At 36.6% G+C, this 27,936-nt stretch overlaps 1 protein-coding gene across 2 annotated transcripts in view; it reads right to left on the bottom strand.

The window, feature by feature from the left end:
* Window positions 1–8,483: 8,483 nt before the first annotated feature.
* The window catches only part of TLL1 (tolloid like 1), a 127,331-nt gene continuing 107,878 nt past the window's right edge, over window positions 8,484–27,936 (bottom strand). For both annotated transcript variants that reach the window (XM_039700267.1, XM_039700268.1), the window contains exons 17-21: window positions 23,805–23,930; window positions 22,342–22,469; window positions 17,296–17,509; window positions 12,125–12,375; window positions 8,484–10,508 (exon numbers count right to left, since the gene is read on the bottom strand). In XM_039700267.1, coding sequence (XP_039556201.1) covers window positions 10,374–10,508; window positions 12,125–12,375; window positions 17,296–17,509; window positions 22,342–22,469; window positions 23,805–23,930 — 854 coding nt within the window. In that variant the 3' untranslated portion in view covers window positions 8,484–10,373. The remainder of the gene's footprint in view (window positions 10,509–12,124; window positions 12,376–17,295; window positions 17,510–22,341; window positions 22,470–23,804; window positions 23,931–27,936) is intronic.

The following is a 27,936-nucleotide window of genomic DNA, read 5'->3' as shown; positions in this document are numbered from 1 at the left end:
TAGAGATATAAATGGATAAACTGCATTTTGGGAAAAAGGCAGAGTGAACTGATAGGCTGAAACATAGAAAACTAGAAATATTCCTAAAATTTTGCCTGGTAGGAAATAAAATGTTTGAAATCCAACAACCTCCAAACCCACATGACCGCTTTTATTTATTTACATTTCTCAACATACAAACAAAAAATATTTTCCCTTCTGATAGCAGCTTTAAAGACAAATGTGCAGTGGTAGAAAGCACAGGAGGCATCTCTGTCCAGCATTTGTCAAAGAAAATTCTAAAAAAAAGCTGGTGGTGATTTATTTTGTAGTAGATATGAAAAATATGGAATCCAGTGGAAGGTTTTGTTGCATTTCTTACTTCCATAGATGTCACTACAGGAGGCATCTCTGTCCAGCATTTGTCAAAGAAAATTCTAAAAAAAAGCTGGTGGTGATTTATTTTGTAGTAGATATGAAAAATATGGAATCCAGTGGAATTTCTTACTTCCATAGATGTCACAACAACTACTTTATCCCATTTTTGTATATGTGTCTATCTATTCTGAGACATGGTATGCCTTCTGAGGGGACAGCAAAAAATTCAAAATTCCACATCATCTTGGGTTAAATCCATCACATAAAATAGTAAAAGCTAATAGCATTTCAGGAAAAAAAAAGTTGTATCTTTGTTATTTGCATTTTTGCAGCATATAATGAAGTTATTTCAAATCACTTTGGTTGTGGGAACAAATTTTCTTACAAGTTTTAATTAATGACTTGATACCATCTCTTTTTTTGAGTCACATACAGGTATTTTGGGTAGGGTTGTAGGATGAAGGACCTTGGAAAAACACAGATTGGCTGGATATGGCCATTAGGCCCTCCTATGGTATACAGCAAGCAATAAAGTTACTAAAGAAGTCTGATGCTTATTAATAGCAATCATCAGCTCTATAAATCAGACTAGACATTACCTATGTTGACCACGTGATCCCAAATGAATGACACATGGTCCTCGCACAGGCCATGAGAAGAGTGCTATAGTCTGTAAATTTCATAAAAATGGAAAAAGGTAAAAGACACTAAACCCATTCTGAACAGAACAAAAAAAGAAAAAAAAGTGATAATAAAGTTTGTTTCAGAACTGGAAAGGTTTGCTATTCATCCACCAATCTAAGCCAAATACAGTTAGGTGATATATTGTGATCAATAGAAAAATGTGAAAAATAACAACATGACTGACATTTAAAGAAACCTCAGTGAAATGCTTTTACCTCTATAAATGTCCCTGAAGCTTTTGTGGAGTGCCTGGCCATAACCACCATTTCTACCTCCATTTCGCATGAAATGTGCACTTGGTGCAGAATTGAAAAGCCATCACTGCAAATGTCCTCCCCTTCCTTCTTCTCCCAGCTTTTACTGCTGAGCATGATGTCTTATAGTAGGGAATATCCCTTTGGTCAACTGGGATCAGCTGTTCCAGCTGTGTCCCCTCTCAGCTCCTGGTGCACGCCCAGCCTCCTCACTGGCTGGGTGGGGCGAGGAGCAGAAAAGGCATTGACTCTGTGCAAGTCCTGCTTAGCAGTAACAAAAACATCCCTGTGTCATCAATACTGTTTCCACAACAAATCCAAAAGACAGCTACTCTGAAGAAAATTAACTCCATTGTAGCTAAACCCACCACAAACCTCTTCACATTTTTCTTAGCCTTGGTTTTGTCCTGCCATGCACATATTCTTTACAACAGAAAAGGACCAGTTTAAGAAAGCAAGGTCTTCTATTTTCCATTTCCTCCTGTATTTATTAAATTTCACCCCTAGATTAATTTTCCATTTCTTTATTTGGCCTTTTTATTTTTCCTTACAAAAACCTGCTGAAAGATTATCTTTTAAATGCTGTTCTTTATGTAATCTTTGCTTCTTCTTAGTGACTGTCTGGTGACTGTCTTATCTCAGAGTCTCTGGAGACTCTGCTTATCAGGGCCTTTATCTTACAAACAAGATAGTGAGACTGGCCATTTACAATTTGCACTTCTGTGCAGGCAGAGGCATGCTAGAAAATGAAATAATAGTTGGTGAGCTACTCTTGCACTGAAATATATTTGAGACATGCAGGGATAGAATGGAAATTTCTGCACTTTAATAAAATAAAGAAGCCAGCTAACGAACATAAAACTCACTCATACTCAGTCAATCCAGCATATCCTCTTCAAAGAACTCACAATTTATTTCAGAGACCTTAAGGGAATAATCAAAAGAAACAATGCCACAAACTATGCCATGCTAGCCACTAAGATTTAGCTGAAATGAGTATAAACAAAGTCTCTCCCTTCTTCACGCCCAATTAAAGAGCAGTTAATTATGATTGTCTAGAAGAGACAATTTCTCTCAAAAGAAATTTCCAGTGGGAAAGATGAAACCAACTTTTAAAAAGCATCTTGATAAATGATTTTCTGGGTGGGAATTCAGTTCAGTGAAGAAATATGACAAAATACAAAACAGACAAGATGTGAATGTAGGCTGGGGTAACTGTAGGTCTCTTTCAGAACTCTACTGTTCATGCCAGGGATCCATTTCAAAATGCAATCCTGATGTTATTCTACCATAAATTTTGCTGCAAGCTCATGTCTGATTTCCACTGTGTTTCTTACACTTTGAATAAATGAAGTGGGAAACAGAACAACAAATTCTGAAGTATTCCTCAGGTGACTTGTATCATAACACAGTATTTAATGAAGTGCCATAACAGGCAACTGTAGTCCTCCTTTTTGGAAGGACATCAAGCACAGAGGATGTTGGCAATAGCATATATTTTTCATTTGAACACTACTTCCAGAGACTTTTTTTTTTCTTTCACTTGAAACAATCAATCTCACTTAGGATGCAAACAGCTATTCTTCATTCAACAACTTCAGACAGAATAAGGGATTTTAAAGGACACATTTGGGGTATTTTCTGTATTCATATGCAAACTTCTATGAAGATAATGACCAAAAGTAAAAATAAAAAAAAAAAATAAAGGTCTTCCCTTATGCACAGAAGCAATAACACCACTGTATTTTATCACCACATTTCAGTTTTTCTGTTCTTCCTCAGTCATTTTACACTGTAGTCAACTGGTGTTTTCAGATTCAGGAGTTCCTTATGAAGGCACATTGTGACAATGTCAAATTGTTTTTAGCAACTGAAGCTTAGAGATTCAAAACCTTTTTTTCTCCAACTTGCACTTGCAATGTCATTGGTTTTAAGATTTTAAATAAAAGCAGTGAATTTGTGGCTTCTCAGAAGACAGGATATATGCTGTTCTCAAGGAAAGAAAGAGAGTCAACTGCACATCCGTAATCTTACTTCTGACAAATGTCTTTGCTACCGGTTGACTTTGGTTAAGTAGTCTCAGTATAAAGTAAACAAATTTAATCCAATTTATATTTCTAAGTGGTTTTTTTCCCATTGTTTCCAGTGAGATACACAATCCAACAAACAATCCAAGGTTTTTTTGGGTAAAAACCATCAACTGCATGGATCGCCAACTGTCTTTTCAAGGGGAGAACTAACCATCTTCTCTGCCTGTCTCTTTAGGAAAGGAGATCCTCAGGCCAAGGAACTTTTACAAAGGCAAACCCAACAGCCTTTCATTCCAAGTTCTGCCAAACCAACACTGAGAAAGACTTGGAATCAACGCTTCTAAAATAAATTAAAAAGAAAAAAATAATAAAAGTCTGATTTTTATTCATACAGCTATTCTAATTTGAATGAATATTTTCTCAAGGCTTCCTGAAAAAAAGTATTTTGAAAAATTCTCAGCAGAACTTTCATTGTGGCTATACATAAATGTAACACTAACATGCCCTTTGCAATAGAGAATTGGAGACCCAGATTTTGTGGAAACGACACTGAGAGCTGCCCCTCCCTGCTTGCGTCTCTCCCTCTCTCACAATTAATAGGCATGATGGTGGGTTACCACACACTAAATTCATTTAGCCCTCACTAAATTTCCCAAATGTTAAAATCTTCCTTTATAGCATTAAAAATAAAGCCAACAAAAAACAACTCATTCCAATGAGATCATGAATCAGCCCATACTTTAAACAGTTGTAAACTAAAATTAACACTAACGTAATTTTATGACCTACAGGGTAAACTGACTAAGAAAATTCAGGATTTATCTGCTCTAAAATACACATTTTAAAAAGTATTATGTCAATGGTGCAGCAATCTCAAGGAAGTTTCACATTAATTGGATAGAGTTACTACTGTAATTACCTAGAAATATTCCAAAGACATTTTATTCAATGTCTTCACGATAACTCTGCCTTTGCTGACATAATAACAATAAGAATTTTCAAGCAATTAATTAAAGGTCAAGAGGTAATATTTTCAGCTCTCACTATATAGCATAGTCAAGGCTCTGGATTTTAGTAATTAAAACTGTTTGTCTCATGACCATCAGAAGAAACAGCAACAATGTAAGAAAGGCAAGCATATTAGTAAAGATGTCTCAAAGAAGTCAGCTTTTGTCCATGCAGCTCTTCAGAACATCAATTCCGTACAGGTATCTCAATAATTGTCAACACCTGCTATATGTTAATATTCGACTAGAGAATTATTACTGAAGATAATTACTCAAGGTTGCAGATGTGACTCATCATTGTATCCTATCTATTGTAATAGAAGTGTTTTCATCTTCACTAGCTACAGTACTTTCTATTACAAAAGTCTATTTCTATTACTATTAAATTAATTGAACATATTGCAAATGTTTTGCACATATTTGAGAAGAGTTTCACAACTGAAAGGCACCTTTGGGTATTGCTCTCTCTCCATTAGACACCACTCTGTATGATATGGCTCCTGATATTTGAGAGATGGGACTATCATCCCTGGGAAACTATTCTGTCTCTAACACTAAAGAGGTCTCCTGACACTCAGCTTTAATATTGTACGTTCAGATTCATTTTTTCACTCCCACATATATTCTTGTAACATGTTCTAAACAATCTGATTCTACTCCATGAATGACATGCCACATTTAAGCCAAAATGTCTTTTTCATCTTTCCTTTTTTGCTATAACTTCCTTTCATTGCATTTCATTGTGTAGACACTTACCTGACATGTCCCTAGAAAACATTACTGTGGAAGGAGAGAAAGGTCATTGAACATGCTCTGAAAGATTTTATATTCCTAATGATTATTAGCATTCCTCATATTTCAGATGTTGCTATCATACAGTAAACACCCTCTAACATACATGCATAGATTCAAGGATCCTGTCCAGTAGTTGTAACAATACAGGAAGAATTACTACAACTGATGGACATTGAAGACATTCATACGCACAAAAACCCTGTCGTCTGTCATATCACTTAATCTTGCTTTATATGAGATTTGATAGGTTACAAATAAAAACCAGGGAAAACAATTTCAGAAATGGGATCCAAATAGAGAGACTCAAGCCTTGCTAATGTTTCCTTTTGCCGTCCACCCGATACAACTGTACTGTAAATATTTTTTGCCACTGCCATAGCTTGTTTTCTTTGTGAACTCAGAATGAAAAATCAGGGGAAAGGAGAACATTTTCTAACTTTCAAAATGCATTTTCCTTTGTTATTTTTGTTTTAATCAGACCTCATTCATCCCAATTCTATGAAAAAATATTAAGCAGCTGCTTATTATTTTGATTAATTGAATTAAATCAAGCAGAGTAACATTAGAATGTTGTCCCAAGTATACAGTTTAGAGCAGAAAAACTTGATAGTGCTAGAGGGGAAAAAAAACCTCAACCTGTAAGAGCTATAGCCCAGTGTTACTCCCTCTCACAAATGGGTAGTTATTCTAGATATACATGATTAGGAACCAAAGCAAGACATTTCTTAGGTTGTCTTCAGTTCTCTGTTTGAAAAATTCACTAACCAATGCAATTAGTCATCTAACTGTTCCCTAGGTAGGTGAAAGCAATACATCATAAAGCATTTTTAAAGAATATGAAGGATGCGTTGAAAAAGTAATATATCAGTAACAATGCTGACTTCAGAGACCTTTTTCTTTAATGTAATGTAGTTGTATCTGTGATAGCTTAATATTTTGCTTTTTCAGGCACTTTGTCCTGGCTCCTCTTTTTTTTTGACTGATTAATTAATAACTGAATCACAATCAGCAATGATAAAACAGAAATCAGAGCAAGTCCTTTGGTAAGGCTCTGCCAATCTGTACAATCAGGTATGTTAACATGATATAAACCATTCCTCCTATTATTCATTTGGACCCAACTTCAGACCTGAAGTCAAAGCAAAATTCTCCTCTGGTTACTGGCCAGGTCTATTTTAAGATTGAATACTTTCCTGAAAATGCATACACATATCAAGTCTCTAAACTCCGAGACCTGTACATTTTGGCAGAACATAACCATTTAATTATACAAGTTCCAGTGATCTTCAGCAGTGACCACTCTCTGTGGTGGTGCAGCACACACAGCCTGTGAGGTCAACAACAATTTCCTCTGTTAGAACAAACTGGGTGTGCCACTTGCACCCCGACAGCATAGCAAAAGTGCAAAACTGATTCTCCAGGTGGATTCATCCAATGAATTTAATTTTTACAGTGGTTCAAAAGCAATCTGCTTTAAATGAAAAAGTAACGCTGCAATATTGTGTTAAGGACATGATTTGGCTCTCACCCATGCTTAGGTCAACTCGCGATTTCATGGGTCTCACAGCAAGGCAATATTACTCAAATAAGTTGTAGACTATAACAAAAGGCCAGCAAAGAACAGAAAATCTGCTGTGTGTGCACTTACCTTGCTTTACTCACTTTAGCTTGACCTCCACAGCTTGTATGTAAGGCAACCATTTTAACTGCTTTCACTGGTGACTTTTACTCTTTTTAACCTTTTTCTCTCTTTTGTTTGTTTAGGGTTTTTTTAAGGACACATGGAAAGCTTCTCACAAACATCCCTTACCTTCCCTCTTATCTGAGTGTGATATTGATCACAGGATTTGGTCTGCCACAGACTTAAATTCTCCATTGTCAGCCATGCAGACCAGTACATTCTATGAAAATAACACTTTACGCTGAATTTAACATTAAAAAATAATACTCAGCACATCAGAAGCTCTTTATGTAGTTGAGAAGAAAACTTCATTATATGCTCCAGAAAAAGTAATTTAAATCCAGTGACTTTGCCACAGTCAAAAAAGTTTGTGTCAAATAGGAAGCAGAACAAGTATCATCTTCACCCTGATGGGAATGTTGCCAGTAAATGCACTGTAACTAGATCTCAAAGCTGGAACTGCACGTAAGGATAAGCCACACTGCTTTTCTCAATTTCAAAAATAAAAATAAATTATTTTTTCATTATTTTCTTATTGTTAGGCTAGTTATAAGGCATACTTCCCCTATAAGGGAGGAGTTCACTGCATATGTCATTTTTCATTACATCAGGAAAAACCTCCTAGGACTTGTAAATATCTGTGTTTTTAATAGCATCTGATAGGACCACGAGGCACTGACTAGGATCATGGCCAGTGAGAAGATAGAACCCACATGGTCCATTTATCAGCAAGATAATCATTAAGAACACTTTCTGCATTTTCACCACTCTGAAGTATATGAGATCTACAAAGGAATAACCAATCAGAGAAGTAAAATCAAACTTTGTATTTAAAGTTATGGCAACTACTCTCTTCTAGCTTTTACATATTCCATGTGAAAAAATCCCAGCAATGCTGTGCTCAAAAGCAATACTTTGACATGACCATAAAGAATCACCTTCCACAGGGTTTTGGAAATACACCATAACGTGTTGCCCCCAGTCCAACCTCTTCTCCATCCATTCCTGCTGCACTATTTAATATAGGACAGCAGGATTTATAAGGGGCCTGTATGAATCAACAACAACAAACGAAACCTTTCCAAAAAGTAATGATCTTGGCTCAACCCTGTGGTTATTAAAGTAATCCTGAGGGGAATAAGAAAGCCAAATTTAGAGAAAATGAAGACTTTAGCAAACAGAGAGAGAGATAATATTATGGGGAGATGAGAACAGAAAAGTGGAAAATAAGATAGCATGGAAACTTGCATTTGCTCTCAGCCTCAGACTTTCCCAGTTCCTTTTGATTAACCATGCCAGGGAGACAGTGCTTCTGCTGCTGCTTGCTTTCCTTTCAGAAATTCAAGCACTGGAATTCCACCCAGCTGATAAATTATGTAACATCAAGAATACAATTTTTTTTTTTAACTTTAGTAATATCTCTGCCTGAACTTTGCAGTAAAAAAACCATGGAGAAAATGTTTGTAGTTAATTTCTTGATCAAACAACCTGAAAAATGAGCCAAAAAGACAGTGGAGCAGCATTATAAAAAACCAGAAATTATTAAGTTTTTTAACTTCACCCACATCAGCTATCTAAAAACAAAAACATATATATATATGAGTAATATATGGGGTAATATATGAGTAATAACAGGGCTGTTAAAACAAGCAAAGAGACCTATACAGACATTCACTTTTTATTTTTATAAAAAAGGTCAGATTTATTAGTGCCAATGTATGTTCATAGAAGGAAACAAAAACTAAGCTAATTTGAGTAGCAACTTACATCAAAGGATATCAAAATAATATTTCTTGTAAGTGAAACATAATACTTCATTTAAACTTGATTCTTGCAAACTAGAAGTCCTTGTTATCTGTCTATGAAGCCTTTAAAGAAAAGTTGCTACAGTCAAACAGGGTCCTGATAGAACTTGGCACATAAAGAAACAATTCCATATTCACCCATACAATACCTCTCACTCTCCTGGAGCACTCATTCATACAATACTTACATAATGCATATACATTATGACTAGAGCCATGTACGGCCTAAAGCACATAGAATATCTCAGTTCTAAATGTAACATATCTCTACATCAAAAGCAGGTCTCTGTATTTACAGCAGATGATCTCTCTCTGCATGGGGCTTTTGCTTGAAGATCCTTTTGTTAGTGTATGCTAAGATGCTTGAGTTGTCAAATTATTTATCAGATTAGGAGCGTATCTACAGGAAGATCTGTCTGATTGTGTGCGAGGATTCTAAGGCAATAATAGTAGTTGTTCCACAGGAATAGCACTGCCATTGCAACCCACTTTCCATCGGAGCAGTAAAGCCTTCCCTCTCAAGATGCAGCCAGGTATAGTGAGACATTCATGATCTGCAAACTGTTGGCTCAAAAGTCTAAAACTTCTTGTTGTTTTTTTTTTTTTAATGTTTATGGAATAGCACCATAGGAATTCACACTTGCTATCAAAAAAATCCTGGGTCTGTTGTTTTGTTTTTTCCACCATTGTGGATAGTCTTACTCTTAGGAAAAAAAAAAAAAGAAAAAAAACTAACAAAAACCTCTTTGGGAAACTTCTCTTTTGGACACTACTGCAGCTTCATTTCTGAGTAACTGAATCAGGCAAACAGCTCATTCGCAAAAAGGTCCAAAGAAATAAAGCTTAGCAGCTTTATTTGTACTGCTGAAATTAACTGCTGAAAAAGAATTCAGTAGGAGGAGCTTCAGATGATCCTTGACCATTTCTCTTTCTCATGGATACAGATTTTGATTCAGGACAGGTTTTCACTTCAGTCTCTTTCTATATTCAGTGCAAAATAAGAGCACATCATCAGAGATAGCTTACTTAACCAGTAAACCAAACATTTTCAGATGCTTACACCATTAAAATTCCATCAGATAGTGAGTGGTCACTAGTGATGACTGATGTAACAGTTCAGACTTCTCAGTCATTAGTAAAACAAAACACTCTATAGATCAGTTATGTTCAGAAGTAGGACTTTTCCAGTTTCAAAACACTGATAACCTGATATGACAGGTGAATTTGTAAAAAATACAGAGCAATGCAGGAAGGCCTTCCCATTTAAAATCTTCTTTCAATTCATTGTACATACCATATGCAGGATTCAAAGTCAAAGCAACTAGATAGAAGGACAGTTTTTTGAGTGTGTGACCTAAAAGAGCTTCTTTTCCTTCTAGACACCATACAATTGTCAGAAGGAGGAATGATCTAGAGGGTCACTTCCCCTGAATGAAACTGATTGAATCCACATGTAGTTCTAGCACATACTGGACCACGAACAAAAGCTTTTCTATTCTCCCTGCATGTAAAGTCCTTTAACAAGCTCTGCAGAGACAGTCACGTATGAAGCCTGCACATCACCATCTTGACTATTCCACTGGGGTAGGTGATTCTCTTCTTTCATTTTATTTCAGTCCCTGGTATCATAAGTCAGCATTTCAACTGAACTTATATTAATCATTTGTGCTAATAATGTCAGTTTAAAAAAAAAATTACATGTCTTCCTTTTCACTGTGCGTTCTTTCTCACTCTTCTTTTCCGACATAGAGGTTCTTGTGTTATTTTTTGGTGTGCACACTATCTGGATATTTTATACTTCTGTATCGTATATGAAATCCTTTCTTGTTGATTGTATCATCAGTGTGAAAGTGAAGTAAAAGAGATTCTCCTGCTGAATAAATTTCTTCTGGTGGCTGAAATAAATTAATAAAAAGAAAAAGAGTTATCTGTCCACTCTGTATTCATACACTATTTTTCTCCTTATGAATATTTCTCTTTTCCTGCTACACCTCATCCTGTAATTCCACTGTGTCAATGAATGCCATCTGACATCATCAGGCAGAACAGTTCTATCTCATTGTGCTCTCAGTTATAGGCTAGAGGCAGACTGAGGAAATAACCTAACTCCTAGTTTTTTCTCTAGTTCTGCTGCAGAAAGAAAGTGACAGGGCAGGACCATATACAATATTTTAAATTTAGATAAACAATAGAGGCCAATACCTATTTTCTATCTTATTCTTAACAGCCCTTATGATGTCCTGTTTCATTACTGAAGCACATTGATCAGAAGTATCAGCTAAACTACCAAATTCTCCTTCAAAATTTGAGAAGGTGGTAATATGTACTAACATACATATTTTTCCTACTCCAGTTTGGATCATTTTGCTTTTTATTTTCAATAGCTTTTCTATTTAATTGTGTTTATTCTATGTGGCATCTGAAGCCATTCATTTACATCTTATCAGAACCAAACCACCACCAATGCTCAACCATTCCACCCCAATCCCCCAAAAGAAGACAATAATTCAGCCCATTTTCTTGTTTACTGCCCTTCTACTTGAAAAATAAGATAACTTCCAAAGAAAAATATTGTTTTGTGTAAATTAGTAGATTTTAGACTCAGTTATAGCATTTCCCTTAAAATACATTCCCTACAGCTCAAGGCCTTTTGTGCATCATTAATTAGTGTTCAAAAATGCACTAAATGGATTTAAGCCAGTTTTCAGGTAATTTGTCTGAATTACTAAGATATTTGATCCAGCTCAGAGGCTGAAAAAAGTGACACAAAATTACTTAAGAGCTCCTGTCATCTTATGTAGTCTTTGAAGCTTTTTATCTAGCCAAAGAGTATATGTACAAAAGTGTGCTTGCACTAGCACACATATAAAGAATTGATGAGGGCTTGTGGGATCATTGCATCAGTTTTCCCAAGGCAGGCAGCCAGCAGACCCATGCAAGTCTAAAATGAGAAATAGGATACAGCATTTTCAGGGTGTCACTGGCCAATTTTCTTCTATGTCTTACAGTTAAAATGTGCCAGAATGCATATAGGATTTCATAGATTTCTTAAGGCCCATATTAATCACCCAAGTTAGGAGCACTTTTTTTTTCCTAAAATCAGATTTAAAAGTTGATGACCATACTATAAATACTTCCCAGCTGCCCCTCCTACTTTAAAATGTGGCTTATTTCCAATTCAAAGAACTTTAATGTAATAATTTTCAACACTGGTGATTTCCCTCTACATAAGGAAAAAACTGATAACTTTTCTTTGTGTGCTGATAAACGTGCCAATGCAAGCTACTTAAAGCTTAACATAATACTACAATACTTTGGTCAAAAAATAGGTACGAGTATTAATTGATGAAAATATTTCAAGTGAGTGATTAAAATATGAGGCAGATAATCTAGTACCTTTACTACAAGGTGTAGTAACTGAATCTCATGACCCTTACCTTCCTCTGCCCTGCCTTTCTTATTCTTTTTTGTAGAAATTTTAAAAAAAAAAAGTCTCTACCTATTTACTTACCCCAGATCCACAAAATCGACCAAGTCTCACTGCTGTCTTATCATGACCATCAAAAAGCTCCACGTAGTCGTAGCCACAGTCTGCCTCTTCCTCGACCTCGAAAGTCTGGAACATTAACTCGACGCGAGCGCCGCGCTCGGCCACCAGCAGCCAGTCGCAGTCTGCCTGAACCGGGTAGTTGTTATCACCAAACTGAGCATGTGAGTACAGGTCCTTGGGCTTGAGTTCAGCTTTCAAACGACCACCACACTCTAAATGGAGGGAAAAAAAGATGAAGAAGCTTATTCAGTGCAAATTTGTAGGTTTTTTTTCATAGATGCCCAGTCTCATTCAGGCTGAGTGCATTTTTATGTCACAAGCAGGTTAATCAAACAAGCTGAGAAAGAAGTACCACACAGTATGAATAGAACTCCATCATTCTGAGTTTTCTTATATAAATTTTCTTTTACAACTAGAGACATGTGAACATAGTTCATAATTTTCAAGTGAAAGACAAAGACAAGGAAGATCAAAGGAATGTGGCTTAAGCAGTATGACATCTTTTGGTAGGCACTGGAAAGGTTCCTGTGGCCAGCAAGTCAGTTGCTGTAAGGGTACCCACATTTCAGTAGTGATGCTTCCACAGGAGTTAATGACACCATGTGCGAGTGGCAGAGGAAGATCAGCTCCAGCACACTTGTAGTCAGTGATTGAATGCAAGGCTCTTTTGTTTCACAGTAGTGTCAGCTTTAACCATAACTGGCAATTGGAGAGCCAGCTCAATACTAAACACCACTGCAAAGCTTGCTGCCTTGTCTGCTGTGTAGTTCATGAGCAGGCCTTTCTCTCTAACAGAGCAGGCCAGGAGAAAGCTGCTGCTACCAGAGAAAAGGCTTGTAGCTGAGAGCCTGTTCTTGAGGTAAGCCTTTGGCAGGAGATCTGTGCCTTTTGTCACAGCCATTATTTTAGCATAAATCTCTATTTGTAAGCAGTTGATAAATTGGATGTGGGGCTTTAGAGCTTGTTTATAACTGCTCAGAGTTCAGAATTTAAATATGAATTAGCTTTGGTGTATAGGTGAATAAGGTGTAAAACAAATATGTAAAAGTGTTATTAGAACCCAATGAAGAACAGATGAAAATTGTTTCCAAAATGCATAATATTTGCAAAAGGTGGGTGCAGGTTTTATTACTTTAAATGTATGAAGATTTCAGTGCAAACAGAATAATTTTGGTTTGGTTTCTCATCAAGAACAATTCATCTCTTGCGGCACTTGATAAAAACATCAAGTGCAAATGAGCTTGAACAAAATACTGAGAATCACAAATTTAGATTTAATTTTTGTAAATAAACAGATAATTTTAGCTGCATTTTAAAATATCTACATATTATTGAAACAAAGAGCAAGATTCCAATCTTTGAAAGTTTTGATGAACAGACACTTTGAATTTTACTTCATGGACGCCACCCACCCTAAACATAATCAATTGCACTATTATATCGAGAGAAGCCACATTTCAGCTAAGAGTTAATAATGGTAATGACCAAATCCTTACTTCTTAAAAAGAGTGGGTCTTTTTCTTAAGCAATAAATGAAGGAATAAAACCAGGAAATATAATTTATAAGTAATCCATTATGCATTATCAGTTCAATCTCAGAAATTTCAATTTTTTTGTTCTTAAAGAACAAATAAGAGCACATGATAAAACATCAGCAAGAAAGATCATTCAAACAGTTATTTCCCATCGATATTCTAATTTACTGGGTTTTCTCCCTATTCGGAATTTCATTTGGTTTTTTGGGGGTTTTTTTTGAGGGGGGGGGTGTTTTTTGAGTGGAGAGGGGGTTGTTTTGGGTTTATTTTTTGTTTGTCTGGACTCTTGCCAACATTAGGAACATCTCACTGCCTCAGACACCAAACAGCTGCAAACAAGAAAACATTTAATGAACTGTCTGCATTCTTTCCCTCTGCTTGCTGCAGAGGACAGGAGCTTAAAGGAAAGTTGTAGACATCCAACCACATAAAATGGCAATTCCTGCTCCCCTCCCTTTCTCTCACAGATTATAGACTCATAATTTAGAACAGAAATTACAAGCCAAATTTTAAATTTCTTAAGAATTAAGCTGTAGTTTCAGAAGCCTACATCCAGCCTGCACAATGAGGCTCTGCACTGGGACACGTGGGACAGGCAGAGGATAGAGCAGAGCCACGCAGCACTGCTTGCTCTGCCTTGGTACCAGAGCCATTGTGGTTTCCATTGTGCAGGCACAGCTGCCCTGCTGTAGGCAGGGTGTTTGCTTCTGACTGTAAGGAATTATGTCCAACTTCTAAAACCATGGTGATCTTGTAGCTGCAGTGAAAAATTCTTTCTAGACCATCTAAGGCACAAAAACCCTCTCATGTTTCATGACCTTTCTGGGGACTTTTAGGCTTCTTACAAACATAAGAACAAATCAAGCAGTAGTTTCCTGTTTAACAGGCCAGACAATTGGGAAAAGCTGAAACCCACACCATCTGAACTAATGAAACAAGATTATAAACTCGATTCAGCACTCCCATACTGAATTATTACAGCTACTTTGGAAGGAACACAGGCCTCTAAACTGAGTGACATCTGAGATATCCAAATTTGTTTGATATCCTCCCAGCACTGACAGATACGAATAGGACCTACAGTAGGGTCTGCAACCTCCTAAAGCAGTGGCGGCAGGCCAGGCACCATAAATGAAGCTGTCCAGAAGAGAACTAGATGCCTGAGTTAGGGCAGACAGATCACTCCCTGAGCAATGATGTTTAATGTTCTATCAGGAGCATTTTTATTAATTCCTCTTGAATGGGTTATGCCTTTTCTGAGAGGGGAAAATATGACAGTATCTCCTTCTAAAACTGTGTTGCACTTTCAAAACAGCATTTTATAAGTTTTGCTCCACCCAAGGAAGCCTTTCTATCCAGTTGGGGTTTTTTTAAGCTTTACTGTATTTGCTGCAACATTTTTATCCTGTTTTCTGAAATATTAAATGGAAATTTGGAAATCAGATAGTGCTTCAAGCCAAAAAGGGAAAGGGAAATCATCGTTGACAGCATCCACTGGAATAATAAGGGGCCATTAAATCATAAAGATGCCAGGAATGCAGCAGCAGAGACAGCTCTGGGCAGAGAATTCAGCTAGTCATTCGCTGCTGTGGTGTTAGATCAGTCCTTTCAGTGAGTGAGCTCTGCCAACATGTTAAAAGTGACGGGAGCAGCTTCCTCAGCTCTCCCTGTCTGTCTGCAAAGGTATACAGGATCAAACACAACCTTGTCTACTTCCATTGCACACCATAAATAATTTTTTCCTAGAAAAGATGAACTAAAGGATACAATCCTCTGCCCATACTCTTGTTAGTCATCTGTTCATTCACACGTGCCCAGAGCACAGGGGTGAGATTCTCACAGAATTCTCACGAAGAGTCTGTGTTTGGCTCAAGGTTGGAGGAGCAGACTGTGAGACCTGAGCTGTCCCTCATTCAAACACCACCTCCAAGCACAGGCCAGAGATGAGGGTTCATCTCAGGGAGCAGTCCGTGCAACAGCAGCTGAAATAAATGTCCTCTCTTAAGGTAACTTTGCATTTTTTTAATAGCATTCTTAAAAACTGATTTTATTTTTCTTGGTTTCTCAGAAGAACACATGCTTGTCCACGCTATAGATGTTTTCATATTTAAGATACATAAAAAACTAAGCAAGTCATTAAAAAACTTGAAATCTTGAGAATTTAGGAAGTATACATCTGAATTTTGTTCACATTCTGATTGCTCCAGTTCTGCAAACTGAAAGTGAAGACAATAAATGAGACAGAAGTTCTACAACACCTGATCTAGCAAGAGTTCTGACCTTTAACTATATACCCTGAGGTTATTAAAAATGCCTATAGAATTTTTTACCTCAGAGAAAATGTTACTGTAGTAGGGAACACAAAACATTACATGCTTGTAAAACAGGATTTTCCACAAGAAAAACAAACTGAATTACAGGTAGCTAAACTTTTCACTTTCAAGGCTCAGATCACAAAGATTTCATATACTGTTGTTTACTGTCTTTCTCTGGAAGGAAAATTAAATTACCAAAGATTTTAATTATTTGGAACAAATCAGAAGGAAAAAAAGACAAAATGACAGCATTGATATATATGAGGATTTTTTAGCTGAGCATTACACATCAACTTGATGGATGCTTTGGGTAAGATCATATTACATTAACCTATTAACCTTGTAATATTACAATAATATTATTATTTATTATTTATTATTAAATTTTATTACAATGGAATAAAATCCATTATCTTGATAATTTTATTAATAACTATTACCTGTCCTTAAAATTTATCTTCTAGTATATATATATTTATCAAATATTTTATGAATTATTTATTGACTGGATAAATAAGAATGAAGTCTGGAAAGTAAAGACAGACATTGCAATTGAAGATTAAAATAAAGGTCAAAAAAACCCCAAATCCCCTTGTTTTACTGCAGGCACTGGATGTTCAGAGCTTCAGCACTAGAGGCCACTGTAAGCCAAGCAATGTCCGGGGACAAATCTATACACTGAAAATGTCCCAAAAACTCTATAAATGCAATTACAAACCACTGTTTCCAACTTCAGTGACTTCTGCCAAACAAGAAAATTGAATGGTAAATATGAAGAACATTATACTCTAAAGGTCCTAAGAAATTCTTTAATTTTTTTTTCTTATTTTTCTTTGGTTTGTCTTTCATTTTAAGCACTACAGGAAAGAAATATCTGTTTAAATGAAACCCAGATTTTTGTTTAAATTACAAGAGGAAAATAATGAAGGTGCATCACATGTCCCAGTTAAGTGTTGTTATTACAAATACAGTGAAAAGATATTCAATCTTTTAGGATCTCAAGTCATGAATCCTGAGGAACCTCATTTCTTATTTGACTCTGTTTCAACACCCTTTAAATTCTCACCTATGAGAGAGAGAGACAGGGAGAAAGGAATATCTAAAATATTAGAGAATACTTTCTGTCACCTCAGACTTTTCCTACTGGGCTCAAGGCTTCACTAGATACAGTTGTTACATCTGTGAACTCACCCTATTCCTACAAAAAGAAAAAAAACCTGCCTATCTACCACTAAAGAACAGTGGAGAAGTTATTAGTAAAAAGCACACCCTGGTCTCTGACCTGTAGAGTGAGTTGCTTGGAAGCCTTTTCTTTGAACTGAAGCATCAGAAATGAAGCGGAGGAACATTTTGTTTCCAGTAGCAATGAGAGGATCTGGTATTTTGTTGCCACATAAGCGTCCCAGGATTGGCGATTTTTCACTTTCACCATCAAACACTTCCAAGTGGTCATAAGCACATTCTTGATGTTGTTCTATTTCAAATTCATTGAATGTCTAGGGGAAAGAAAAGTAAAATTACCCATTGTGGGACTGTATTTACATGGTACATACATATATATGTCCATATGTTATAGAATACAAGGATACAGTTAAAATGACATTTTAACTTTTAACATTACTGCTTCTACAAGCCTGTAGATTTGAGTAACATATTGATTTTATTGAAATTTTATTGGAATAAAAGTTAAGACACTGAACTTCAAGGGTCCATCATCCTTCATACAGAAAGGCATTAGCATCTTTATATCAGCTGCTATCTGTAAGAGAATATTAAATCTAGAATACTGCTGCCTTTCTGCTGAATTTGCACTGATTTTAGGATTATTCCAAATTTCACAGAGCATTCAAAACAGCAAAAAGTCAGAAGTTACTGTTCCTTGCATTGTTGAGGATTGATTGAAACATCTGCAAAGCATAATGGCTCTCCCCCTGCCCTTTTCTAAAAACTATCTCACATTGCAACTAAAGCCTCTGAGAATGACTTTTCCACATGAAGGTTTATGCATGAAGTTATATTTTCTAATCTAGTATATAGAAATCTAATTTTTTTATTCTTACAACTTAATGATGTCTCAGGCTTCACCCTTCATGCTAAGGTCACATTTTTTGCTAGAAAAAGCATTGTGAAAAACAACAAAACTGTGTTAAATGTTTGTCAGAACAAACTTCAGGCATTTCCAAAAAGTGTATGCCATGCCTGACAGAAACTGTTAACACATATACAACTAATACCCGCATTTCAGATTTGGAAAACTGTCTTCCAAGACTAGAATGATACGAACAAACTTATTTCAAGGGGACATCTATGGTTTTTCAGATAAGACTTTTTGACCAGGGCTGAATTTCAACAACTCTGAAGCTTAGTATGGTAATTTCTCCCCATGTAAACACTGTGAAGGCAATATACATATTTGTGAATTTTGTGCAGAGTAAGCCATAATTTAAGGTGGAATTCAAAATCAATTTTGTCAACAAAACAGCATAAAACCACCAAGTACACATGCTTTCATGAGTAGTCATGTAGCTGACTGTTTATAAAAAAAACACCCAGAAGGCCTCAAACAAAACCCCATAACCCAAACAGAATAGGATTAAGAAACAATAATTAAAAGGAATAGAACTGAACTATCAAATGCTGAGCAAATATCACAATTAAGTCTTCTCTCTGGTACACAAAACAAATCTGACCTACCAAATCACTTGTGGAACCCTGAAAGTGTGAAATGCAATGGTAATTTACATTAAAAGCTGACCTAAAGAACTAACACAAAAGTTGTTTTTTTTTCCCCAGAGAACTTCAATATTCAGAATAACACTTATTTGGAACCCTGAAAGTGTGAAATGCAATGGTAATTTACATTAAAAGCTGACCTAAAGAACTAACACAAAGGTGGTTTTTTTTTTTCCCAGAGAACTTCAGTATTCAGAATAACACTTATTATATGTAAAGAGCTGTGTGATACAATGGATGCAGGTTCATTTCACGGTGAAAATTTGGGGTTTACATTAAGGGACTGAAATGCAGAGGCAAGGAAAACAGCTGTACAGCAATCACTCCTGCTGCTCTTAAATTGTGGTCAGCCATCCTACTTTTATGATGCCAACTATGTGTTGTCATTTATACCGAAATAAAATCCGATGGATTAAGAAAACCCCAGAAAGCTGAGAGACTAAGTCTCAGTAAGGGAGTTAGTTAAACACAGTGTTGAGTCAAGCCAACTTGGAATTAATGGGAGCAATAGGCATGATCCAAGAGCAGCTTGCAGAAATTCTTTTTTTTTTTTTTAAGAGGAAAATTAGATCTGTTTTGTTCACTTCTCACCAGCATGAAAAAACCCCCAACAAAACCAACCCTCTCCAGGAAGCATATCTCATTATGAACTATAAGGCACACCTATTATTTTTAGTATTTGACTTCTCACTGGGATTCCCAAGCCTGCAGAAGCACAGTACATGTTATATTGGGTCCCTCAAACATGACCAGGAAAAGTCCTAAATCTGTTGTGGGTATAGCAATCTATTCCAGCAATTCCAAAGAGAATGCAAGGAACTTGGTTTTTAAAGGAAAATCAGATCTTAAAGCGCATAGTCCTTTAAAATCTCAAAATGTCTGATATTTTAAAATACCCAAAGACAGCCTCAGTTTTTTAAAGGTCAGTTCCTTGCAGGTTTGAAAGAGGAGAACTGACACAAACTTCCTTTAAACATAACTGAATAGTTGCTGCCAACAGAGTTCACAGATGATCTAATAAAGCTGGTAGCATAATTAAATCACACCCTCTCTTCCTGGGACAAATACTTTTGAATTCCTACCCCACCATGACTATTTTAACTCCATGTGATTTGTCTCCTTAGTGGGAGTGGTGCTCAGAAATGTTACATACAGCTTCTGACCATCCAGTTCTTTCTATCTACACCACTCAACCGAGTAGATATGTTGGTGGCACTCATGGACAGCTGCCTGGATGGGACACTTAAGTCTGTCTCTTATAAACATCCGGCTGATTAGCTCATGTTAGTCACTCTCTCTGCTATGTACATTTTCAAAGCCATCTTTATCTACATGTTTCATTTAAAAGTTCTGAAGTGCATACCCTTTTTTTTTTTTTCATAGGCTTCTTAATTGCATCAAATACTTGAATTCAGCCCATTCAGGAAGACACTTTTCAACGATTAGCAGAGTGAGGGCAATCACAACAAAAGAGGAGTTTCTCTACACACACCCCTCTCAAAAAGAAAGCACAGCCTCACAATTCTTGTGGTTTGTTACCATGAAGTAACCAATTCACTTCTTCAGTTTGAACAAGAAAACCATGAAAATTAAACTTAAACACAGTGTAAAAGAAAAAAAAATAATCATCCAATGTGGAATTATGGAATTAATAATATTGATATGGGACCTTGCTGTTCTGCACAACTTAAAAATATTGTACACACAGAATTTAGTAAATGACCCTACTGGATTGCACAGAAGAGCAGATCTCAGACTCTAAAACATGGAGGTATTGTTGAAAATTCTATCTAGTAAAATTCTGTCTATTTTTCCAGTTCCACTGGCAAAAGCCAATTAAAAAAAAAATAAAAAACCCAACCCTTTTCTTTGTAAAGTAGACCATGGAATATTTTGCTGAAGATATCTAAATGTTGGAATTTTCCCTGCTGTGGGTATTAGTAACGGAAAAGCTTTTACAGTAATGTGCCTATACCTGGCTGCTTTAGTTTATTCAGCCAGTATGAAGAATACTTGCTCAGAAGTAGCAGTAGGAAGGCTGCCTGAATTAGAAAGCTATTTTTTCACCCTTGGAATGGACAGAGCATGCACACCACTCATTCTCCACCATTTGCTCTAGTACAGTTCAACTGTTTTACTTTTGGCAAACAGGGATGAATGCACAATCCCACATCAGCACCAGTAACAGGAGTGGTTTAAACCCAGCAGCAGCCAAGCCCCACACAGCTGCTTGCTCACTGCCCCACCAGTAGGACTGGAGAGAGAATTGGAAGTGTGAAAGAGAGAAAACTGAGATAAAGACATTGTAATAGGGAAAGCAAAAGCTGCACACACAAGTAAAGCAAAACAAGGAATGAATTCACTGGTTCCCATGGGCAGGCAGGTGTTTGGCCATCACATGGGTCCCACCATCACTCCAAATACCAACCCCTTCCTCCTTCTTCCCCTGGTTTGATATCCTGAGCATGATGTCATATAGTCTGAAATATCCCTGTCGTCAGTTTGGGCCACCTGTCCTGGCTGTGTCTCCCCCCAGCCTCCTCCCCCAACTTCCTCGCCATCAGAAAAAGCCTTGGTTCTGTGTAAGCCCTGCTTAGCATTAATAAAAACATCTCTATTATCATCATTGTTCAGCACAAATCAAAAACACAGACCTATACAGCCACTGTGAATAAAATTAATTCTACCCCAGCCAAAACCAGGACAAGGGGTTAGGGTTTGCTAAGGTCAGCAGCTATGAGATTGGAATACACCTTTCATCCCTGCATGAGTACTGGCTATTGCTTCTACCTCTGAAACAGAGGCATCTCTCTCCTTAACTTTATTTGCTCCAAAACAGTTGAAAAATCAATTTATGAATTTTAAATATATGTAAGGCCAGCTTTTGTTGTGGCTGTCCTGCAAGTAAGCTGTTGAAGAAATGCTGGGACTGAGCTCAAAGCAAAAATGCTACTGGCTGGACCATGCCTTTGGCCTCATGCAGAGGCCACATAACCTCAGTAAACCTGCAAAGCTATCTAAACTCTGTTAGGCCTGTCTTTGGACACCAGCACTGTCCTCAGCCAGCTGGACACCAAATTCACAAATCTACTCCAGGCTGCTCTTCTACTTATGTTAAAATTTGAAACCACTTTTAAATGAGAAATCCAGATTCTCAGGGGTTTTGTATCTTTTTTCCTCCTCAAAAAAACAGAACAGGAAAAGGTGTGTGTAGAGGACTGTTCATAACTCAAAATTTTGCTTTTTCTATATATTGGAATTTGTGTAAATGGCTTCTGCCATATTTGCCAAAACTTTGCACAAGTTTTATGAGTTGCAACAATGATATAGTAAAGTCTGACAGGAGGAAAGCCTTCCTCCTGCCTTCACGGTACAGAGTATTTCCAATCACCATAAACTTAAATCACAACTCTATGTCATTGAGTAGTCCCTGTTGGCCAGAAATGGACAGTATTCAGCAAGTTTTTACAACAGTTTACCTCTGGGATGCAAACTGACAGTAAAGTTTAGTAACAGTTTCATATCATTGAGCAGTCATTTGAGAAGCTGATTTGATGGAAGGAAAGCTGAAAAGCAAGGGAAGGCAGAGACTCACCAGTTTGACCCTCTGCCCAGGGGTGGCACTGATTTCCCACGTGCACTCCTTCCTGCTGGGATACTTGTCAGGCCAGTTGGGACTCGTGATGATGCCATTGGGACTGTGGATCTTCTGTTCACACTCAGCTGTGCCAATAGGGATAGCATCAGTTAGTCTGGGGGTCAGCATTCAGAACTAGTCCAAAAAGTACTATTTTTTGTCAGGGCAGCCGCTAAGTGGAAAGGATCTTAAGGAAGACAGGTAAGCATGCTTTTCAGAGTGCTCAGGAATGTGCTTCCCCTCAGGCATGTGCTTTAGAGCATTAACCCAGCATCTTTCTTTGTGGATTGTTGTGAAACATACGCTGTTGTTTACAATGGATGGCTTTTTTTCAGAAAAAGCCTTATACAGGAATAAACACAAGATAAATATTTAAAGTTAATGAAGTAGTTTCCCATCCCCCCCATCCTACATATAAGTAAGTGTGTAAATCCATATGAAAATCTCACTAGTACAACTTCAAAAGAAATTTCTCAAACAATTTATTTTATTCTCTTCTTGGTAATTTTTACTGCAGCTACAGAGCAATCAATTTGACTTGTAAACCACAGTTTCTAGGTAAACATATACACAATGTGAGAACAGCTAAGACTAAACTGTGAGTATGTACAAAGAACATCTTAATCACTGACTTTGCAACTAAACCATTAGCACCCAGAACTAAAAGAAGGTATTTGTGTATTTACTTTTAACAATCTCAATTTGCTTTCTAAATATCAGAGAATTATTTGAAAAAACTTTTAGAGTAGGCAAATAGCATTCCAAAACCAGTAAAAATGCAAATGATTCACTAAGGGCATATCTTTATTCTCAGATTAAATCCATGCCAGAAAACACTGAGACATTACAGCAGCTCTCATGATATTGCACACTTGAGGTTCATTTGCAGAGAATTTAAATTCTACTTAAGTCCCAAAGCCTATTGTTTTCTTGAAGGTAGCCACCCCTCAAGAGAGAGCCAAGTGGAAGAAAGATGCATAGGGCTCTGACTGGAACTTAGATTGTCTAAATATGTTGCCTAAAACAAACCCAGAAAGAGTAGATATGGTTTCAGCCTGGCTGTGAGGAAACTAACTGCTACTGATAGTGGCTAATCATAACTTTACCAGGCTTCTCTCCAGAAACCCTACCCCTGTGTTTAATACAGCCTTAGATGAATACTTCAGCAGAGCTTTAAATATTCTACACTTCACAGAATTATTGAAAGTAGCACTCTGTGCCAATGATCCCAAGTTTTCCAAACTTCATTCCTGTGGACAAATGCTGGGGATGGAGGGGATGGGAAAAGGGAGAGACGCCCAAATGTCTAAAATCCCATTACCAAGAACTCTTTTTTCCTTTCATTTGTTTGAAAGGAGAGCTGCAGAAAGCTTTCTGCAAGACAGTTGTGTAACCAACCACTCCACTGCCTTCCTGCTCACCTTCCTTGCAGTCATGTTTATTTTCGTGTAGCACAAACCCGTTCCGGCACTGGCAGACGTAGCTTCCTACTGTGTTGATGCACTCGTGCTGGCAGCCACCATTGTCCTTCGAGCACTCATCCTTGTCTACAAAATACGCAACAAGCTTGGGTGAGCACACCTGAGCTCCCAGCAGACCTTGCTACCGAGAGGAGCACAGAGCCTGAGGCCAGAGCAGGATAAGTTACAGCACAGTCATTCTTCCCAGTAAGGCACTTTTGTGATGCCTTGGTTTAGGTCACTCTTTGCTCAGCCTGCAGCCTTGCACTGTGGCACAAAGAGTCTGTCTCATCTTTCTAGGAATTGAGCATTAGTTCCTAAGGGAGAAGAACACTAGTAAAACAAATAAGCTAGAACAAAGGAGGTAAGAGATTCACCAGCTTTTACTCTTTCAAGTGGTCTAGCTGGTAAAAGTTTCATAAATATCCAGTCTTAGTAAATAATGGTAGTGTAGTTTATGGACAACACAAATTATTCTAGCTTTGTGCAAAGTCCATAATTTAACAGTGCTATCTTGATAGCAACACCTAGATCAAAAAAAGACTTCAATTTCTACACATTAAACATGTAAGAAGAGAAAGATTTCACAAAGTTTTTTAATAAGTTGGGCTTTTTTTCCCAGCAGAGGGACAGTGTGCTTTATTTTTAATGAATTTGGACATTATTGACCATCACAAAAAGAAAAACATTTCATTGAAAGAAAAAAAAAAAGAATTTGGCATTAGTTAGTTCAAGAGCTACAATGTAGCACGCAGCTCTGTTTATTAACATATAATCCTTCAAAAGAGCTTTTAGTGTGTTAGAAATAAAGCAGAGAGTAGTGGAGGAAATATGACCTGCATTAAACAGCTACAAATTCATTGCATGGAAAAAAGCCAAACTAGATTAACAGGCTGTCATTGTAGCAAGAGGCCTCTGCTGCCACACTTCTATGTCATTCAGCTGTTCTTGCTTTAGGTGAGGCTGGTCCCTTTAAAAGAGGCAGACTGCTCCTGACATGTATATACACATACATGCATATATGTGTGCACATGTATATAACTATAAATGTACACACACACACATGTATACATTCTTAGATATAAAAAATATATGTGTATATATATGTGTGTGTGTTTATGTACATACATAAACAAACACATATTAAACCTCCCCTGTATTTTACTAAATGTGCCATTTCAACACGCAAAAGAAAGGAGGAAAAAGAGCAAAGGAATTTTGGTCATCCCAGAGGTCTGGTTTTTGTGGGTTGGAATGCAGACCATTTACCCCCTTCAGTCTTATTTACCTTGGAAAGCAATAGTTAACATTATCTCCAAACAAGGCAATGTGATATTTCACACTTCAGCAGGTACAGCAAAAATTTCTATAGACTGAAAGCCACCATGGATAATTTAAGTCTCTTTTCATTGTCTTACTCATGCATTTTTATCTTAGTAAATAATTTTTCCCTGCCCTTACTGATGCACAACAAAGGAAGTTTGCATGGCAATTGCATTCAGGTCATCTTCCTCTGCCAAAATATATTCAGCACTGGACCTGTTGACTTGCAGGTCTTTCCATAAAAATCAGCTTCTACTTATTATACAAGAAGATAATGCGCATTTATAGGTAAATTCTGCAAGTCAAACCCAAGTATCCACTGCATTTTGCACTGTAACTCTCAAATCTGTTTGCACTGAAAGTTTTTGGAAGCTTTCTGCTAATGTGAACAGATCTGAAGGTTAAGAAACAGTTGAAAACATAGGTACCTCTTGGAACCATACATTCAAAGAGATACTACTTGTCATTTTGATGATGAAAGGAAACACAGAAGTTTCACAATACACTATTTATGCACCTTGCAAAGTGAATCCCTAACTGAGGTAGCAAATCTATGCAATTCCAAACCAAAGTAATAATTTTGCAAAAACAAGCACTACCATAAATTAATTCCACGTTGCAAGTTAAGAACAGTAGCAAGCAACTGAGAAATTAGAACTATTATGAACAAAAGTCTTCAATAATTCCCTGCTAAGCACTAGTTTGTAATTTTCCCTCAGAATAAGAAAATTAAAGGAAGGCAAGCTCAAAATGCATTCAAGTTAGGCTTTCAAGTACAGAGTAGGTACACAAATTCTAAATAAATAAAAGTCCTGTTCATTTTCATCATCCACCAAACTCTATGAAAACACTGAAAAGTATATGAATATTGGATATTCTTATATTCTGTAAAATAATCTCTTAAGAGAAAAGTGCATAAGCAAATGGTCCCATGTTGGATGTCCTCAGAAATAAAATAATGGACAGAAGGTAGAAAGGATAAATTTTGAAACACATTTGAACTATAATAATTACTTGTACATAGTTAATCAAGGATGCAACTGTTGAACAAGCCTTCCTCACACTTCATAATTGAGAACAGACTTTCTGTCAAATTGATTGCCCGGTTTAAAAATTTGTGAAGAAAAAAAAAAACAATTAGTCTGTATTAGTTACAAGAACAAATGTTTTGCCATGTAAAAACAAAGCCATTTGTTATGCTGACAGATGGAAAAAAGTACCCCCAATTTTAAACAGATACTTTCTTTCTTCTCTCATTTCAGTACTTCAGAAGAAGGAAAGATCCATTCTCAAGAAAATAATAGATTGAATCATTCTGAGGACAAACGGTCATACCTCTGAGACCCTCAAAGGCCACCAGTCTGTGAGTAATACGTACTCGGCCTGAAGGGACCTGTACCAAGTCCTTGCAAGATTCAAAAACAAAAATTTTCTCTTTGCAGACAGCTTTCTTGTCTGTGGAAAAAAATGTACCAGAATGGCACCAGAGATGAGTTTTTGTTGCAGGCTAGAAACATTCTAGCTTTCTCTTTTTCAACTGCTCAATGAGTCACCACCCAAGAAAAGATGTCCCAACAAATCTCATTTCTACATTATATCAAAACTCATGTATATTTTGAATGTTTATACAAAGAATCAATCATGTTTATTTAAAACACTGAAGTCTGAAACTTATGATAAATGGAAGCAGTTTAATGACAAACTATGACTAATCCTTAGGTCATTTTTTCAGAAAGATCACAGAAAATAAAAGGCTATTTAAATATATATTATATATTTTATATATAAAATTTATTTATAAATTTATATTATATATATATTATTGTTATCTTTTTGAAATAATTTAACACTTTCTTCTAGTCTTACAGACCCAGTAGTGGGTGCTGAATCCTGCAGGGACTTACTCCTAGGTCTTGGTCTTCTAACACAAGTGGGAGACAGAGGAAGATAGACGGAAAAGAGAGGGAGAAGAATAAAAAACTAATTATTGGAAGTTTTTTCTTTAGAAGCCTAATATCCAATTCCAATAAGTTTTAATAAAAGCTTTTTAAAAATAATATATAGTCACCCCCTAGTTTCCTCTCTTTATTGGAGAAACTTGATTATAAATATACAATGGAGTCTCTGTAGTTCAGCTAGATCCCTGCAGAGACTCCTAACTGAGCTTTCTTCAGAACTGTCCCATCAAATGTAAATTTCACAGATAGCTGAAAAAAAAAATTCTCACTTTCCAGTAGCACCTGTCTGGCTGTTAACGCTATTTTACAGCCAAAAATATAATTACATGTTGTCTTGTATCAACATAAATACCTTCCTAATGCCGGTCATCTGTTGCCCTATGTCACTGTTTGCTTTCACAGTTTATCACAGCAGGTTTCAACCACCCAAAAACTGCTTTCTGTCGTCTGAGCTGGAGCTGGGCCATGCTTTCTCATCTCCGGCGGTGGTGCAGAATTCACCACCAAAAGAGTTGCTGAAGAAAAGAGTAGTTCTTTGGCTATGCTTGAGAAACATTTTTCAGTTCCTAATCCTCACACTAATTTAACTTATCCACCTTTCTCTCTTGCTGACCATTGCACATGCCTTTACTGGTGAATATAGTGCAAGATGCAGTGTTTTAGTCATTACATTTTTTTCATTATTTATGTCTTTAAAACTAAATGCTTACACATCTATTGTGATTCAATTAATAAAATTGGTAAATGTGTGCAATCAAGTGTCAAAGTATTTCTACTCAGATATCATTCTTAAATTATTGTATTCTAAAAAA

This window comes from Passer montanus, unplaced genomic scaffold (genome assembly GCF_014805655.1).
Source record: "Passer montanus isolate IOZ18808 unplaced genomic scaffold, ASM1480565v1 scaffold14, whole genome shotgun sequence".
NCBI classification, from domain to species: Eukaryota; Metazoa; Chordata; class Aves; order Passeriformes; family Passeridae; genus Passer; species Passer montanus.
The sequence above is the reverse complement of the archived record's forward strand: the minus strand, read 5'-3'. Positions and strand labels throughout refer to the sequence as shown.